The following is an 18,150-nucleotide window of genomic DNA, read 5'->3' on the forward strand; positions in this document are numbered from 1 at the left end:
TTTATGTCCACAGAAAAACGGCAAAAAAACCTAAGGCCTGATGTACATTAGAAATTACTGTTGTACATAAATGTGGCTGACAATAGAAACAAAGACTTAATGCACAGTAGAAATCATGTTCCTACTGCCATGAAAAACATGTCATTTGAAATAAAAATTTGATGTACATTAGAAATCAATTTACTTATTACTTTAAGTGCATTTCTTGGACATAAACATAGTTATCTCCCAGTACAAAAGAAAATGCAATTCACATTAGAAATCCATCCATCCGTCTTCTTGACCACTTACTCCTCATAAGGGTCGCGGGGGTGCTTGAGCCTATCCTAACTGGCTTTGGGCAGTAGGAGGGGTACACCCTGAACTGGCCGCCAGCCAATCGTACACATAAGAAATAATTTTAAATAAGTCCAAATGTGATTGCCATAGAAACAAAGATTCAATTCACATTAGAAATCATTCTTTAGTGAAAATCCAAATGTGTGCCAATAGAAAGCTTGATGCACATTAGAAATCATTTTCTTAAAGTCTATTTGTTGTACACTTGCAAGTCCGGAAATAAAACTGATGCACATTAGAAATGACTTTTTTTACAGAGAGTCCATTTGTGGTACATAAACATGGATACGAAAATATAAACATGGGTCTGGTTCAGTGCACAATAGAAAAGTCCCAAGGCAATTATCACCACTCCAATGTTTTCAAGTCAACTGTCAAACATCCATTCAAGGTGACGCCTCTGTCTCTTCTCCCACCGGCTCATTCTCCGGCACAGGAGGAGGCGGAAACCCGCCCCGCCAGCGAGGAGCCGGAGCCGGCGGCGGTCGCGGCGGCCCCGGCCGAGCGCTCCTCCTCCTCGTCGGCGGCGTCCAGCCTCTCCGTACCGCGGCCCGACTCCAGGCACGCCAGCTTCGACTCGTCGTCCGAGGCGTCGTCGGGGCGCGGCCGGCGCTCCTTCATCGGGCTCTCTGATCAGGAGCTCCTAAAGTGTGCTTTCTCTTACCCCCAGACCGACGGAGACGCAGAGAGCCCGGAAGTCAACGGTAAGCTGCACCAAATTTGAGCTCGACTGAGAATGTAGTAGGATTCCCTGACCGACATGAGTGCATTTCATGCAGGAGCAGGCAAACTTTTGTACTTGAGGTGCTGCCATTAATCAATTAATCAACCATCAAATTAATTGTAAAAAAAATAATTTTAGAAAATTGCTTAAATAAAATGTTTAAAAGTTATTTCATTATTTTATTATAATTAACTAATTTCAAAAATGAGAAACGCTAAATAAATGTCCTTTTGTTAAAATCTACAATAAATTAACAAGTTCTTTGATCAATAAATTAATGTAAAGTTCAATGTACTTAAATATTTATGAATTTCCTTATTTTACAGATATTTGTATTAATATTATTTTTATTTATTTTATTAATATTATTAGTATACATTATTATATTTAAATATTTTTATTTTATTGTGTAATCTGTACAACAAATTTATTTAATGAAATGAGAAAATATTAAAATATATCTATTTTTTTACTATTTCTTTTTATTTGCAATAATTATTTAATAAAACATTTAAAAATAAAATTATTAAAGGGATACTTTATTTAGCCATTTTTGGCAGCCAAACGTTAATATTTTGCCTATAATGAATTTGATATTTTCATTATTTTTCATGTACAATTAGTACCTTTAAAAACACATTTTGCAAATTCCTGTCGACTGAAAATGACATCACAAGGGCTCAGGTAACCAATCGCAGCTCAGCTTGTGAATGTCACATGACCAAGAAAACAGGTGAGCTGTGATTGGTTATCTGAGCCCTTGTAATGTCATTTTCAGTCGACAGCAAGTTGCAAAATGTGTTTTTTAAAGGTAGTATTTGTATGTGAAAAATAATGAAAGTATCAAATTAATTCTAGACAAAATATTAACTTTTTATTGCTATAATGGGCTAATTAATTGAAGTGTCCCTTTAATAAAATTATCTAATAAAAATTCAAAAATTTTGGGTATATGGATAACATTTATTATTTTTATTATTGTACAATAAATTGTTTGGTAAAATTAATTTAATAATGAAATGTATACATTATTTTAATTACAGTACATTAACAAATTATGTAATATAATTAAAACGTGTTACATTCAACATGTAAATTTATTTTTAATAATTTTTATTTGGAACAAGTACATTGGTTCTTTAAATAAATAAAGTTAGAAATGTTATTTGTAAAATTGTTCATATTACTAATATTTTTTATTAACAATAAATACAAAAATTACTTAATATATTTTTTAAAATGCATATGTATTGTATATTGTGTTTTACTTCATGTTTTTATTAAACGTGTATACTGCTTTTGTTTGCAGATAAATCGGAGTTCCACGCAAACAATTCCTTGAAGTACCTCCCCGGAAAGTCGCGCTCGCACCACATGGAGATGATGATGTCCAAAGAGGAGCTGGAGGAGGAGCAGAGGTCAGTTCAAAACATGCTGTGACCTTCTGCTTGTGTGCTGGCCGCCTTTCCCTTGCAGCTTTCCGCTCTTAAGCTGCCGTGCGATGCGGGCTAGACTGACTTAAGGCCAGATTGAGTCCCTGCCAGCTCGCGGGACAGGACGTTTGACCCGAGGACGTGGCGGAGAGACATATTAGCAAGCAGAGGAAAAGACGCAGGGACTCGCCCTGAGGATTTTGCTTTACAAAGATGTCACATTTCCCTGCACTGTCTTGGTCTATTAAAGGTGCTACTCCCGGGTGTCACGGGTCCAGTTCCAAGTGTTGATTGGCTCTCCTGGCACAGCAGTCACTTGTTCAGATGAGCATAATGAGCTTGTGTGGCCACAATTTTAATTGATTTGTGGCCAGATAATTACAGTCAAAATCTGGATGAAAAATACCTTATTTATGAAGACTAATAATAAATAACCAAAATAGCATCTGCAATCGGACCTTGCTGAAGGTGATAATCAAAACTGAGCATTATTATTACTGTAAAGAGTGTCACTCATAAATTAACAAAAAATAAATTCAATTTTAATTGCACCTGCGCCAGGGAGACCACTAGGGGATGCTATAGCCCCCTTTGAAAACCCATTACTACTTTGGCGATTCACTATGATTTGTCAAAAACTAATTATCATTAGCGAAAAGCTAAGTTTGTAATAAAAGAAGAAATGGAGTGCACCTGTAACACGTATTGGATGTTATGACGACAATTGACAATGAAAGAAGCAAAAATTGTATCAAAGTAAGGTAGCTAGGGTGCATGTGAAGAAGACCAGAAACAAGAATATAAAAAAAGAGAAGGAGGAAGGTTATGGAAGGAGGGCTACAAGGATGAAATGATGGCATTAAAGGGATGGAGGAAGGATAAAAGGGTAGGAAGGAGGCAAGGATTGGAGCTCAATGCCACTTTTAGGGTCTCCAGGTCAACACACAAACCCTAAAATGAATACATTTACATCCTAATGTGTATCAAACTGTGATTAATAAATGTCATTAAGTATAAATGTAATAAAAGTATTACTTTTTTTTAAGCGTATGCTGTTGGCCCAACCTGAATACCGCCATCGTCTCCGTTGTTTTTCCAGGGTACAGCGGGAGCAGCTGGCCGCCATCTTCCAGTTGCTAAAGGACAACACGGAGACGTTCGGCGACGTTTCCGAGGGCGACATGGAGGAGCAGATGCGTCTCTACTCCATCTGAGTGGGGAGAGAGAGAGACATCGATGGCGTCACATGCGCTGCCTTACCTCGCCGACCAAACTCACCAACACATTTGTGTGACAGTATTGCAGCAGCCGCTATTTTGTTATGGCACAAAACAAGTGGTCCATTTGTGTTGTTTTTGCTTTTTGTTGAACGGCTGGACTAACGCAGTACAAAGCTACCATGTGAGCAACTCCCAATATAAACGCATTTTTTTTCCCTCCCCGTGTAATATTCTGCTGTTGTGTAATAAATAAAAACTGAACACGCAGGTGGCGTTTGTATGTTTGTGACCGCATGGTGTTCTCGGCCGGCAGCGATGGTCCTCCACACCGCCAGGATTTTTGCTTGGCTGCTCGTCGGCTCCCTCGGCGTTGTCTTTTTTGTTTTACTTCAGGGAAATCTGTCGGTAAATGTAAGGTAAGTGACATCGGATAACTATTAAACACTGTGTTTATCACAGTAGTAATGGTTTAAACTTTAAAGAAAACAAACAAAAAACTTGAGTGTTTGTGAATGAGTTGACGCCATGTTGTGTTGGGCACGTTGATCTTGACGATCATCCGGGTACTTTATCCGTCGTAAAAGACGTGACCGCCATATTGGTTTTGGGCACCCGGGGATTGTATTTTTATTTTTTTTTTTTTTAAATCAAGTTATTAAAAAAAGAACAGGAAAGTACACATAAAACAAATATTAAAAACCATCAATATTATTATTAAATAATCGTAAAACAAATGTAAGTTTCCAAAAACACAATTTAACATCCTGATAGGAACTGTGAGAAACGAAGTCAAACTTTGAGGAATGCAAAAAATAAAAAATAAGTGGTATATGTCACATCTTCAAAACAAAAGGTTTATCCCACGAATAAGGTAAGTGGCATTTTCTTTTTTTTAAAGCTTTTTTTTGTGTGTGATAATGATACTTAAAATATTGTTTTTTAGTTGGTTTGCTGTACCATCGGTTACACAGCAACAATTTGCTATTGTCTGATGACAAAATGACAGCTCATTTGCTGGGTTTTGTGGTGTTATGCCAATTAGTTTTTTGTATAAATTCTTCTTCTGTTGCACCCTCCTTCGATTCAGCTGGACCAATTTCTCTGAGAAATTTGAACTAGTCGCAGATCACCCATGGAATGAGACTATTGCCACAAAATGGCATCACAAGGAAAACGTCACCACCTCAACAGCCAGCGTCATGTTCAATAAAACATCCACCGAGATGGTGACGTACCTCCCCACGCGTGTTGTCAGCCCAGAGACCCCCATGCCCATTCTTTTGAAGGCAAACTTTTCCAAACTTCCCGTGTGGGATTTTGAGGACTTGTATAACCAGGATGCTGCACCCAGAAACACGGTAAAATGTAGACAACCATGCCATTGGATTGCCGAGTGGTTAATTTGCATAACTGACTCCTTTTGTTTTGCTGTCGCCGACCTAGCTGTGCCAACACTCTCCGAGGAACTCGAAGGACGAGAGCTTCAAGAAGGCCTTCCTTCCCAACATACGTTTATTCCTACACAAGGGCAACATCAACATGAGCGAGTGGAACAGACTCTCACATTTCAACAATCCGTTTGGCTTCATGGGATACTCTTACAAAGGTGGCAAATCCAACCATCTATCCATTCATTTGATAAATCTATTATATATGTTGATTTTAATTGTTGTTTTTCAGATGTAATGTCCTCAGTCAAGTTGATCCCAAAGCCGAAGGAGCCTCTTCTCTCCCCAAAGCCAGGCGGCAACGTTTGCATCCATTGCGCTGTAGTGGGCAACGGCGGTATCCTCAACGACTCCAAAAAGGGAAAAGAAATCGACGGGCATGATTACGTCTTTCGGTAACCTTTTGTTAATTTTTACGCTAGATGAATCTATTATGAGTATAGACCAGGGGTGTCCAAACGTTTTCATTTGAGGGCCACATACAGAAAATCAGAAGGACGCAAGAAGGGCCACATAATGTTATGAAGAGAAATTGTGTTTAGTCCTCAAAATTGCACAAATAATTTATTTGTGCTTTTGCATATTTAGAAAAATGCTACAGTATATAAACCAAATTATTTGTAATATGGCAGTAGGATTATTATAGTTTTGGAATTTTTCCTTTTAGTTAGTTTTGATTAGTTTTCAGGGTGGTTCTGTTAGTTTTTGTTAGTTTAGGTCTTTAAAAATACTTAGTTTTAGTTGAGTTTGTTAGTTTCGATATCAGTAATAGTTTTTGTTTTTTTTAAATGTGTATTACTTGTGCGCGATATTTAAAAAAAACAGCATCGGAGCGACATCATCTTTTGGTGCTTTTCTATTGGCTGCTGCGAGATGACGTCACTTCTGTGTGACATCATTATTCCGGTTGAGATCAAAACAAATCTACTAATATGCACATTTAAAATCATCCCCAAAGGCTCATGCATTAAATTAATTGCATTAAAATAATTACAAAACACTAAAACGAAGGATATGTTTGTTATAATTATAGTTAGCTTTAGTTAGTTTTGTCAACATAAAATGTGGTTTCAGTTAGTTTTCGTTTTTTAAAAAGCATTTTCTTCTATTTCTGTAACAATATTGTTTTTTGAATTTTAGTTTTTTCATTAGTTTTAGTTAACTAAAATAACCTTTAATGGCACCTGTTACTTTGACCATCTCCAAACATTTTTGTTTTTATTTTATTTGAACTGACTCAAATGCCATTTTTAGCATATGTCACGGGCCACTGAAAATTGGACAGCGGGCCGCAAATGGCCCCCGGGCCGTAGTTTGGACACCGCTGGTATAGACACACCTCCAAAGAGATTTTGATGTTTTCCGTCAGGATGAACGGCGCGGTCACCGAGGGTTACGAGGACGACGTGGGGAACAAAACGTCCGTCTACGTCCACACGGCTCACTCCATCACCACGTCTTTGAGTTTGTTCAAGAAATACGGCTACAAGTCGGTCCCGCACGATGAGGTAACCACCACTCATTCAGTGGCGCTTTTCTACGTAACATTATATCATTCGCATGTCTCATATTGTGCAGGGAATCAAGTATGTGATGATTCCAGAAGGCCTCAGGGACTTCCAGTGGCTCGGAGGACTCCTCAGAGGAGAGAGGGTGCCGCTTGGACCGTATAGTAAAAAATGGTAATAAAAATAAATCATGCCAGATAACAGACTATACATCGATTAGGTTATCTTGTGTGTGAAAGAATATTACATTGGCTTACAATAAATATATATCTTAGCAATAAAGTCTCTGGGTTCTATTTGGTTATTTTATTCAAAGAAATTGTTTATTTTTTATGAAAAGCATAAATAATATAAATTAAGTTCTAGGGGTGTCAGGTGATTAAAAATTGTAATTGTAACTAATCGCATTTCTTCAATAGAAGTCAATAAAATCAATAAATGCACGATACATTTTTTCCTGTTTCCACACTCTTGTTAACATAAAAGTGGAACAAAAAAGTAAAACTAATAGAAATATGGCTGCATCTTTTAGTCATTGATACAGAAATTTCATTATAATTCATAATATTGAATTCAAATTAAAAAGATGTGTACTGTAAAAAACGAGTGCGACATTGATTTGTGTTGTTCATTTTTCTGCCACTAGATGGCACAATTGCATTTGTAAGACGGTGACAGCTTAGAGAATTTTTTTTTGATATTAAGAGCTATCTAATCTTTAAAGGGATACTTGACTCATTGAGCTCTTTTCAGCAGTAAAAAGTTCATATTTTGTCTATAATTAATGTGGTAACTTCATTATTTTTCATGTACAATGAATACCTTTAAAAAGTAATTTTTCTACTTGCTGTCGAATGATGATGACATCACCTGTGCTGAGGAAGTAGGTAACGACCAATCACGGCTCATCTGTTTTCTGGGTTTGGTCAGTAAACTGAGCCATGATTGGCTGTTACCTACTTCCTCAGCACAGGTGATGTCATCATCAGTCCACAGCAAGTAGAAAAAATACTTTTTAAAGGTATTAATTGTACATGAAAAATATTGTAGTTATCAAATTCATTCTGGACAAAATATGAACTTTGACTGCTGAAAATGGCTCAATGAGTCAAGTATCCATTTCAAGATTAGATAGTTCTTAATATCAAAAGAAAAATTCTCTAAGATGTCACCGTCTTACAAATGCAATTCTGCCATCTAGTGGCATAAAAATAACCAACACAAACGTTTGTGAAATTCTGCATATTTTTAAAACTGTGAACTACAACTCCACAAATATATGCATTATTATTAAATTTATTACCACTAAATTGTTTTGCTTTGCAACTGGCATTCCCCCAGTAAAGGCTTTCTAAATAACAGTCGTTAATCACGTGTTCAAAAAAAAATTAATGGCGTTAAAGGAACTTTAAATTAACTCAAAATTAACGCTCTAATTTTGACACCCCTCATAATAACGCAGCTCTCACTGATGTTACCAGATTTGGTTCCTTGCCCATAAGAGGGAATTGTAGAATAGCATTTAAACATCTACATCATTTTTACTTGTCCTCCATTGCAGGCCACGGACGTACTATATGGGGCAGTACAACGAGAGCCGCTTTTACGTCCTGCATCAGGACTTCCTGCGATACGTTCGCAACAGGTCCTCCTTGATTTATCAACCTTGGGGAAAAAAATACACGCAGGCACATGTTGCTAGGCAGATTTTGTAGAGATCAAGCGTAGAGCAATTTGAGCATCATGTGGCGTTTATTGCCAACAGGTTCCTGAAGTCTCCACGCCTAAATAAACGTTCCTGGGGGATAGTCCGACCGACTAATGGTGCTTTTACACTCTTCCTGGCTCTTCACACGTGTGACACGGTGAGTTGATGACGGAAATTATTTACCTAATTGCGGTAACTGTTTAAAAAAAATGTGTTTAGCTCACCCTGTATATCAAAACCGTTTTACTCATCCAGTTCTGTCTTTATCCTAGGTGGACGCGTATGGCTTCATAACGAAAGACTACGCCAAATATTCCAATTACTATTTCCAGAGGCACGTAAAAAGCGGCGTGACTTTCTTCGCCAACCACGACTACAAGCTGGAAATGAAAAGCTGGGAGAAACTTCACAACAGCATGATCATTCGTCTGTACCAAAGAAGTGAATCAGAGCACAGCAAAACGAAAAACAAATTGCAAAACAATAATAAGAATAACACTAGTGTCTGAAATGTGTTGAAAGTACAACTGTGACTGTTTTATTTTGAAAGTGCAGGTTAATAAATAAACAAGAGTACATCTAAGTGCATAAGTTAGTCTTCTGTTGACAAACTCAAATATATTTTGGAGCAAACCAACACTGCTTTTCTCTACTCCCGTTCAACAACTAAAACACAATTGGCTGTTAATGACATCACCATTGTTTTGCTCTCAGTTTATGATGCATCCAACTTCGAATACTTGCATTAAAACGGTCACATATCTTGTAAAAATCTATTCAATCTGCTGTGATTGTTTTTTGTTTTTGTTTTTAATTTCTCCAGGCCCCCAGAATTTTCTATAAAATTCAGTCCATTTTTATTAGCCATCAAAATGAAATTTACTGAGAATTTCAATCATTGGTAGACCCACAAAAAGTCTTGTGCCTGGAAAGACACAAGAAGAGAGAATGGATAAACCTGTAAGAAAGAAAAGACTGTGCTGTTACAACAAGTATCCACGGAAAAAGTCAATTTGATCAGTCACGCTCTTCTTTTGCAATTTTTTTTTTTTTGCACCTGTTTTTTTTTCTAAGGAAAGAGACAAATTGTGGTTTCTTTGAGGTTTAGTATGAGGTTACATAATGATGGCCTGCAGTAAGGATTAAAGCAGTGGTGTCCAAACTACAGCCCGGGGGGCCATTTGCGGCCCGCCGTCCATTTTCAATCTTTGCGAGGGAGCGCAAAGATGTTTGCGAGGGAATTCAAAGTTTTTTTTTGTTTTTTTTTCTACCATGTCATCTTAGGGCCTGCGTACATACGTGACTCTTTAGCACTCGAAAAAGTCACCGCTCACCATTGATACATATATGTCACATTTACCGTACTTGGTGCTTGAATTTTTTTTTCAATGTATATGTGGGTGGAAGCGCAGAGCACACGCCCTGTCTATAGGTGTGGTTGCCTCAAAGGTGACGCCCCCGCCCCGCCCCCCCTCACAACCAGCCCCAGCATAGCAGCGATCATTCCAGCCTGGCAGGTCCGAGGTGGAGCATGGCCTTCAACATGTTCAAGATTTTTACTTGGCTACTTGTCATCTCCATCGAAATTGCCGTTTTTCTTCTTTTTCAAAAAACTTTATCCGTGACCAAGTAAGTGTTGTGCTTTTTGGTATTTGAAAAACGTTTTAAAGGGTATATATGGCGTTATTTCTAACAGTTACCCCACACAATTCCTAACATTCAATAAATCTATTCTTTTTGAGTGTTTTTTGAGTATTCATGTCCTTGCTATTGTTTTTCCCTCTGATTCAGCTGGAGAATTTTCTCTGGAAATTTTGAGACGAACACCTCCAAATTGGATAATGAGGAAACCACCGCCACACCTAATGCCATCAATACCAAAGTGCTTGCCACGTCTGTAACCTCAGCACCCGTGACAGAGAGAGAAAACATCTCCACGCGCGCCGCCGTCCCCGAGACCCCCATGCCCATCCTCTTCGAAAAAAATTTCTCCAAACTCCCCGTGTGGGATTTCGAGGACGTGTATAACCAGGATGCTGCACCTGCTAACACAGTAAGTGCGCTCCATGACACTAAAGAAAAAGGAACGCCTGAATTTCATTTCATTTTTTTCTGTAGAGGTGCCAACAATCTTTGAGGAATTCCAAGGATCAGAACTTTAAGAAGGCTTTCCTTCCCAACATACGCTTGTTCCTGCACAAGGATAACATCAACATGAGCGAGTGGAACAGACTCTCGCATTTCAACAATCCTTTTGGCTTCATGGGATACTCTTATAATGGTAGGTCAAGGCATTTCCAGTTATCTTTCACTCCCAGCCATTTTCTCTGAACCAACCCCCTTCACTCCCTGCCGATTTACTGGATGTTGACTGATTTTGCAAGGCCCACAGAATATTGTGTTCTATAGCTATAAAACGGGGAACCTACCAAAAGTAAAGATTAGAGTCTCTTCTTTCATCAGGAAGAAAAAGTATACAGTCAATCCTCGTTTTTTGAACATAATCCGTTCCAGAAGGCTGTTCCAAAAGCGAATTGTTCGAAATCCGAAACAATTTTTCCCATTATAATTAATGTAAATAATTTTAATCCGTTCCAAGTTTAAAATAACTTTTTCCAAGTTTTTTTTTTTTTTTTTAAACTATTTTACACCATAAACTGCACTGTACTGTTTACCAGAAATAGAAAAGGGTAGAAATCGACACTGTTTTATTTTAACTCATTCAAACCCAAAGACGTAAAAATACGTTTTTCAATACTTTGTTCTTCACTCCCAAAAACATATTTATGCGTTTTTTTGGTTTTGTTTTTTAATGCTAAAGCATAAAGATAGAGCTTCTGACATGAAGAGGTCGTTTAAAGCAATGGTAGTTATTGCAAAAAACGGCCAGCAGGTGGTAGAAGAGATCAGCCAGGGCCATTTGCAACAAGCTCTTTTTGCCAGTGTTTTCAACAGGTTTGTGAATAATGATGAAACTTAGCAATATTCTAATGGTAATTGCTGCAAAATGGAAACGGATATGTTTTTATAGCAACAGAACATTTTGGGGACCTTGCAAAGTCAGTCAAAATCCAGTAAAACAGACAGGAGCAAAAGGGGTTGCTTCTGTGAAAATGGCTGGGATTGAAAGAGTTAATAGAAGAATCTAAAATGATGGAGAAAAAAAACAAAAACAAAATGCACTTGCTTTCTTTGGACCCATGATTAGGGGCTAATACACGATGCAAAACTTAAAAACGACTTTTTTCAGTTTGGTCAACAGCCGATTTTTTTGGACGAGTTCTGAGACATAAAATTCTCGAATTTTCTAGTCGAAAACTGATTTGGTCGAGAACAGAAGCGTTCGAAAACCGAGGTTTGACTGTATTTCTATCCATTTGTTTCCATTTTGAAGCAATTAGCTTTAGAATATAGCTAAGTTTTGTCATTATTTACAAACCTGTTGAAAACAGGGGAAAAGAGCTTGTTGCCACATGGCCCTGGTTGATCTCTTATACTCTTCTGCGAGAATTTAGCTTGCTGGCAAGTTTTGCAATTAGCGCTTAACAGCAAACCGCACTCTACAGGTCCTAGATCAGCTAAAACGGCAATGTCAGTAAGCAGGACACCTGTCAGCCAATCACAGGCATCAGGCATCGTCATGTGCATTTGTTGTCGCGGGTTATACTGCACAAGTGGCTAGAAAATAATAATAATAGTAAACCTGCGTTAACCAGAAAAACAAACAAATTATCGGAATCAGCCATCTTTGTTGTTTATATTCACCGCAAACTCTTTGACAATCCGAGTGCAATAAATCCGACTTCCACCTTCCGTGAATGCAGTATAGTAATGTCTTTTTTTTTTTTTTTTTTTTTTCTTTTTTTTTTGCCAGATGTAATGTCCGCAGTCAAGTTGATCCCAGAGCCAAAGGAGCCTCTCCTCTCTCCTAAGCCCGGCGGCGACGGTTGCATTCGTTGTGCTGTGGTGGGCACCGCCGGCATCCTGAACGGCTCCAAAATGGGGAAAGAAATCGACGCACACGATTACGTGTTTCGGTCATAGTTTCTTTTTGTTTAGTTTTGGGGACGCTTGGTTGTTTTATCACCTAGCTGTTTTATGATATATATGTATTACATGTTGTATATGAAAACAAAATATAATTACCCAGAATTACCGGGGGCGGCACGGTGGTTGACTGGCTAGCACGTCCGCCTCCCAGTACTGAGGGCTCGGGTTCGAGTTCAGGCTCCGGCCTTCCTGGGTGGAGTTTGCATGTTCTCCCCGTGCCCGCGTGTTTCTTCTCCGGGTACTCCGGTCTCCTCCCACATTCCAAAGACATGCATGGCAGGTTAATTGGGCGCACCGAATTGTCACTAGGTGTGCTTGTGAGTGTGGATGGTTTTTCGTAGGGATGTAACAATAAAGGCAATATCGTGATATTGTGATATCAAAACTGCCACAATATCGTCGTCGTCAAGTTCACAATATTTAAAAGGAACTCATCTGTTTAAAAAAAAGTCAGGTTGATTTCCATTTGTGCAGTTCTAGCACCCTCTAGTGGCTAGTTTATTAGTGCAGTTTAATTTTCATTAGGGATGTTTTGGCCTTCCATCCATCCATCCATCCATTTTCTTGACCGCTTATTCCTCACAAGGGTCGCGGGGGCTGCTGGCGCCTATCTCAGCTGGCTCTGGGCAGTAGGCGGGGGACACCCTGGACTGGTTGCCAACCAATCGCAGGGCACACAGAGACGAACAACCATCCACACTCACACGCACACCTAGGGACAATTCGGAGCGCCCAATTAACCTGCCATGCATGTCTTTGGAATGTGGGAGGAGACCGGAGTACCCGGAGAAGACCCACGCGGGCACGGGGAGAACATGCAAACTCCACCCAGGAAGGTCCGAGCCTGGACTCGAACCGGAGACCTCAGAACTGGGAAGCGGACGTGCTAACCACTCGACTACCGTGCCGCCGTTTTGGCCTTCTATGTTTAAAATCTATGCTAATTGTCAAATTTAGGGGAACCTAATTTGCTTGTGAAGCGATCAATGTGTGCTTGCATTAGCAAATAAGTGCCTCAATATTGTTATTAAAGATTGTAGGTGGTTTATGTGCATTGTTGTTATGTACAAAAGCACAATATTGCGCTTTTTTTAGTATGAGCTCTTTTTTTACAAGATTGTGATCTTTTTTAAATATTGCCAATATCGTGATAATTATCGTATCGTGATGTTTGGATATCGTTACATCCCTAGTTTTTTGTCTCTGTGTGCCCTTCAATATTTGCTGTTGGTGGACTAGACATGACACTGAACCCCAATATAGCGCGATATAATTACGAGGATGGAGCACGTTGGTAAAGCGACGACTTGGAGAAAAAAAACAAAACACCAATAACTATAATAATGTGACAGGATGAACGGCGCGGTCACCAAGGGTTACGAGGACGACGTGGGGAACAAAACGTCCGTCTACGTCCACACGTCGTACTCCATCATCGTGTCTTTGCGGCAGTACAAGAAATACGGCTTCGAGTCGGCCCCCCACGACGAGGTAAACCCGCCTTCATCTCCATTCGTTGATTATACCGCCACTCATGCTGCTCGTTTCGCGCAGGGCATCAAATATGTGATGATAGCAGAGGGCATGAGGGCCTACCAGTGGCTACAAGGACTCCTCAGAGGAGAGAGGGTGGAGCTTGGCATGCACAAAAACAGACGGTGATGAATTTGATGAAATATTTGATTGTTTACATTTGTATGATTCTTTTTTTTTTTTTTGTAATCTTTCACTTCCAGGCCGCAGACGTACTACATGGGGCAGTACAACGAGAGCCGTTTTTACGTCCTGCACCAAGATTTTCTACGATACGTGCGCAACAGGTAGAGCTTCATTTATTAATTATGTTTCATGATTACAACTCCCATCGAAAGCATGTTTTTGCCACTTTTCAGGTTCCTGAAATCTCCTAACCTGAATAAGAATTTCTGGGCTTTGGTCCGACCAACCTGTGGCGCAGTTGCGCTCTTCCTGGCGCTTCACACGTGTGACATAGTGAGATATCATTGTTGTTTTTAAACAATGACTCAAAAATATAAGCTCCTGATCCAATTATTTCCGTTCTACTCAGGTTGACGCATACGGATTCATGACGAGAGACTACGCTAAATACTCCATCTACTATTTCCATCATGACAAGACCCGCGTGATTTTCCACTTAAATCACGACTACAATCTGGAAATGAAAACCTGGGAAAAATTGCACAAGAGCAAAATCATGCGACTGTATCAAAGAAATGAAAAGAAATCACATCAAAAAACATAACAGGAAGAATATTCAAATGGTTTTACTTGACATTTGAAGGGCTCGTTTTAACACTATTTATGTACAGCAGGGGTGTCCAAACTACGGCCATTTGCGGCCCACCATACATTTTTTGGCGCCCCCGGGCAAATACTAAAAATAATTTTTGAATGCTGTTTTAAAAAAAAAAAAAAAAAAAAAAAGTTTCATCCACTTGTTGCTTAGTGTCAAGGTCCAATGTGTGAAAACATCACATTAGATTAATGGTTCTTAAGTGTGGTCAGTTGACGACGATTGTTCTTGTTGTGGTTCAGAATGACAAGTTGGGATTCAACTGCTGCTCAGTGGAGAGGCGTATCTATTATAGTGGCACACAGGGGTCACTATTTGTCTTGTGACTGTTAGCAGTTTTCAACAAGTAACTGTATATTATATCAACAATTTATAATTGCTTCATTGATTTTTACCATGTTTAACTCATTCACTGCCATTGACGGAAAAAGACGTCAAGTGATGGATTTTTTGCTGGTCTGGCAATGAATGTGTTAATAAATAACTTTTAAAAAAAAAATCAAAAAATCAAAGTGGCCCTTGCAGCTTTCTATTTTTCTGGATGTGGCCCTCAGAGGAAAAAGTTTGGACACCCCTGACGTACAGTGTATTATAGGTAACAAACGGCGATTATGTTTGTTACCAGTCAGTATGGCTGTGATGCTGTGTTTTTGCATCATGTTACTATAGTATACTACCCTCAAATGGCTTTTCCATTTCACGTAATTCTTGGGTGTGGTTGAGTCGATGGACGGGTGACATTCTCGCGGTAAGACGTCGTGCTGATGCTTGTGTCAAAAACAGGCTCGCCTAATTGTATACATTCCTGTCGTGAAGAATTCCGAGCAGAGTTTCGGGCGGCAGAGGCGCTATAAAGACATATAGGTGCGCTTGCGTACTACAAAGTTGTGCATGTATGGGGGGGGGGGGTAAAGGTATAGTAATAGGTATGTTGTCATGGTTTGGGGGTACTTTCTGCTCCAAAAATTGCATGGGGAGTCAGTAAGTAAACCTAATCGAATAAAAGTTATGCAAAGGACTTAAAATATAAACATATCCCAATTTTTCGGGAAGGGTATCGGTACTCTTTTTGCTACAACAGCTCCTCAACATACGCAATTGACATGTTTCTGGAGTAAACCGGTTCCCCACAGTTTACAGTGAGAATTAACAAAAATGGTTTTTACTTGGTTACTTGGTTTTTAAAATTTTCTTCTAAATGAAACACACATGTAATATATGTAAATATAGCAAGAGACAGTGTTTTAAGTGGGCCGGAACGCACTTCTAAAAATCCCCCTTGAGCGTTCAGGTACTTCTCGACGTGCAAAGAACGTCCAATCAGCGTCCCGGTATGCTTGACAAAGCATTTTTTGATTCTCAAAAGCTGTTGGGGCAAACACCGCATTGATGAGAGTAGAAAGGCTGTTCTGGCACAAATCCACCCATAAATGCTCATCAATTTGCAACACCGAGATCCAACTCCCATTTCAAACTAGACTTATGTAAACCTGGTTTTGGACTCTCAGTCATCAACAAGCGATACATTCTCGAAATAAACTTGAGTTGGTTCCCTTCATAAAGAAATTCTTCAATCTTCTTCATAGCAGGTAAAACCAAACCAGGACCCAAGCTCGTCCTCAAAAAATGATCGTATTTGGAGATAACAGAAAAAAAGTCTGGGATTTTTATTAGGTTTTAGGTGAATTAATGAGTAGAAATGTACACGTATTTGCACGCACGCACACATACTCGTTAAAAAAAAAAAAAAAGACAGAGCAATGATGATAAGACGTTGAATCGGTAAGACTACCGAATGAACAATTCTTAGCTCTCTCTTAAAAAAAGAGAGAGAGAGAAAAAAGAAACTTCATCTTTCCGTCATCCATTCATCCGAATGCATCGTTGAGCTGCCAAAACTTAACATAAACCTAAGAATATAACTTCAAAATATATTGAATAAGTATAAAGTAATTGTTTCAGATGTGACAAATGGGCCTATTGTCAATTTAGAATTCAGAGGTGTCAAACTGCATTCCTCGTGGGCCGCAGTCCTGCAGGTTTTCCAGGTATCTCTACTCCAACGCACCTGATTTGATGATCAGGATAATTATCAGGCTCCTGCAGCGCTTGCTGATGAGCTTAAATATGAGTCAGCTGTGTTGAAAGTGGGAATGCAGTTTGACACCTCTGGTTTAGATTGTTAATGTGTTCCTATAATTATAATAATAATAATAATTTGTTTTTGTGATTGATTTGTAAACAGCTAAGAAAGAAACCAAACCGAAGCTAACTTTGTTAGCGCTGCTGTACTGACTTCACCGGCAAGTGCGAAGAAGGCGCTTCAATCTATTTTTTTTCCCACTCTTAAGTATCATGCTTTTATATTTTTAGGCTTATTTACGTTTTTACAATTTTAGTCCATACATTTTGCTATTTTGAACAATTGTAAACGGACAATTTCCAGACAATCCTGTAGCGTGACGTCATCGGCAGGCGACCCCGATACAATCTGGCAGCCCGATCACATCTGGTACCGACACCGGGGCCCCAGAATTTTCTCTACAATTTAGCCACAGAGGTCATTAAGACATTTTCAGATTATTTTGTCCATTTCCAGGGATTTTGAAAGAGGAACTTTTACACTTTGGGGGATTTTGTCCATTTGCTCACAAATGTGAACGTCTACTACATGGGCAACACTAAGAATTTGTCTGTCTGTCCGTTTGTTTGTTTTAATTTTTTCCGATTACCGGAAGTTGTCAGTTGTCACGACAGTAATTCTCATACTGACCAGGAGATGGCGACATTTTCATGGAATTGCAGCCAAAAATTAACCCTTTTTTTTCCGAAATAGTTGGTCTCCGGCGGTTCAGTGTTTTCAGTATTTTTGTACAATACATTTTTAAAATAATTATCTTTTTTGCATACGTCCCTTGTTATATAGGCGTTTCTGGTTATTTACATGGAAGTGTTTGAACAATGTGGAGCAACTAACACTGCATGTGGTCTTGTATTACAGCAAATGTACCTATATATTATTTATTTAGTTCTCATGTTACATATGTATATTCTTAACATAGTGTAAACCTTTCTGCAATGGTGCAAAAAATTTTCCACCTGATATTTGGAAAATCATAAGACTTTTCCTCAATCGTGTTTTGTTGAATGAAATCACTGTTCAGTTGTTACAAGTGTCACTAAAGTAAAAAACATTAGTGTTAATAAGAATCATGTATGACAGACTCTTCCAGGAGCCTTATACAAACCTCTTCTGTTGTGGATGAACTCTAGGAAACGCGCAGCTGGTGCTTGGGTGCTTTGTGCGTAGTGACAAGGCACCATGTGTGTGTTTGTGTCTGAGTGGGCGCAAGCGCCGGGCGCAAGCGCCGAGCGCAAGCCCTGCCCAGGTGCGATTGCCACAAGG

General features: G+C 39.1%; 2 protein-coding genes and 1 long non-coding RNA gene across 3 annotated transcripts; 2 read left to right on the plus strand and 1 right to left on the minus strand.

The window, feature by feature from the left end:
• Positions 1 to 2,320: 2,320 nt before the first annotated feature.
• On the minus strand, positions 2,321 to 4,271 carry LOC144005486 (uncharacterized). The gene is made up of 3 exons (XR_013279580.1): positions 3,775 to 4,271; positions 3,532 to 3,706; positions 2,321 to 2,464 (listed from the first exon to the last, which is right to left on the minus strand). It is a non-coding gene; the product is annotated as an uncharacterized LOC144005486 (long non-coding RNA).
• On the plus strand, positions 2,493 to 8,963 carry LOC144005483 (alpha-N-acetylgalactosaminide alpha-2,6-sialyltransferase 2-like). The gene is made up of 11 exons (XM_077503698.1): positions 2,493 to 3,432; positions 3,596 to 3,897; positions 3,985 to 4,132; positions 4,804 to 5,074; positions 5,160 to 5,322; positions 5,397 to 5,559; positions 6,534 to 6,672; positions 6,743 to 6,846; positions 8,234 to 8,317; positions 8,438 to 8,537; positions 8,653 to 8,963. Exons 3-11 carry the CDS (start codon positions 3,996 to 3,998, stop codon positions 8,887 to 8,889), a joined length of 1,398 nt encoding a protein of 465 aa, XP_077359824.1. The 5' UTR covers positions 2,493 to 3,432; positions 3,596 to 3,897; positions 3,985 to 3,995; the 3' UTR covers positions 8,890 to 8,963.
• A 948-nt stretch (positions 8,964 to 9,911) lies between these two features.
• LOC144005250 (alpha-N-acetylgalactosaminide alpha-2,6-sialyltransferase 1-like) lies at positions 9,912 to 14,693 on the plus strand. Its single transcript, XM_077503299.1, has 9 exons — positions 9,912 to 10,009; positions 10,172 to 10,433; positions 10,499 to 10,661; positions 12,255 to 12,417; positions 13,783 to 13,921; positions 13,985 to 14,088; positions 14,167 to 14,250; positions 14,323 to 14,422; positions 14,499 to 14,693. Exons 1-9 carry the CDS (start codon positions 9,912 to 9,914, stop codon positions 14,691 to 14,693), a joined length of 1,308 nt encoding a protein of 435 aa, XP_077359425.1.
• The last annotated feature ends 3,457 nt before the right edge of the window (positions 14,694 to 18,150 follow it).

Source organism: Festucalex cinctus, chromosome 17 (genome assembly GCF_051991245.1).
Source record: "Festucalex cinctus isolate MCC-2025b chromosome 17, RoL_Fcin_1.0, whole genome shotgun sequence".
NCBI lineage: Eukaryota > Metazoa > Chordata > Actinopteri > Syngnathiformes > Syngnathidae > Festucalex > Festucalex cinctus.

Coding starts and splice junctions, on each gene's coding strand:
- LOC144005483 (XM_077503698.1), top strand. CDS start 3,996: ATGTTTGTGACCGCATGGTGTTCTCGGCCGGCAGCGATGGTCCTCCAC. Junction 5,560..6,533: donor GGGCATGATTACGTCTTTCG/GTAACCTTTTGT, acceptor GTTTTCCGTCAG/GATGAACGGCGCGGTCACCG. Junction 6,847..8,233: donor GGACCGTATAGTAAAAAATG/GTAATAAAAATA, acceptor CCTCCATTGCAG/GCCACGGACGTACTATATGG.
- LOC144005250 (XM_077503299.1), top strand. CDS start 9,912: ATGGCCTTCAACATGTTCAAGATTTTTACTTGGCTACTTGTCATCTCC. Junction 10,434..10,498: donor ATGCTGCACCTGCTAACACA/GTAAGTGCGCTC, acceptor TTTTTTCTGTAG/AGGTGCCAACAATCTTTGAG. Junction 14,089..14,166: donor GGCATGCACAAAAACAGACG/GTGATGAATTTG, acceptor TTTCACTTCCAG/GCCGCAGACGTACTACATGG.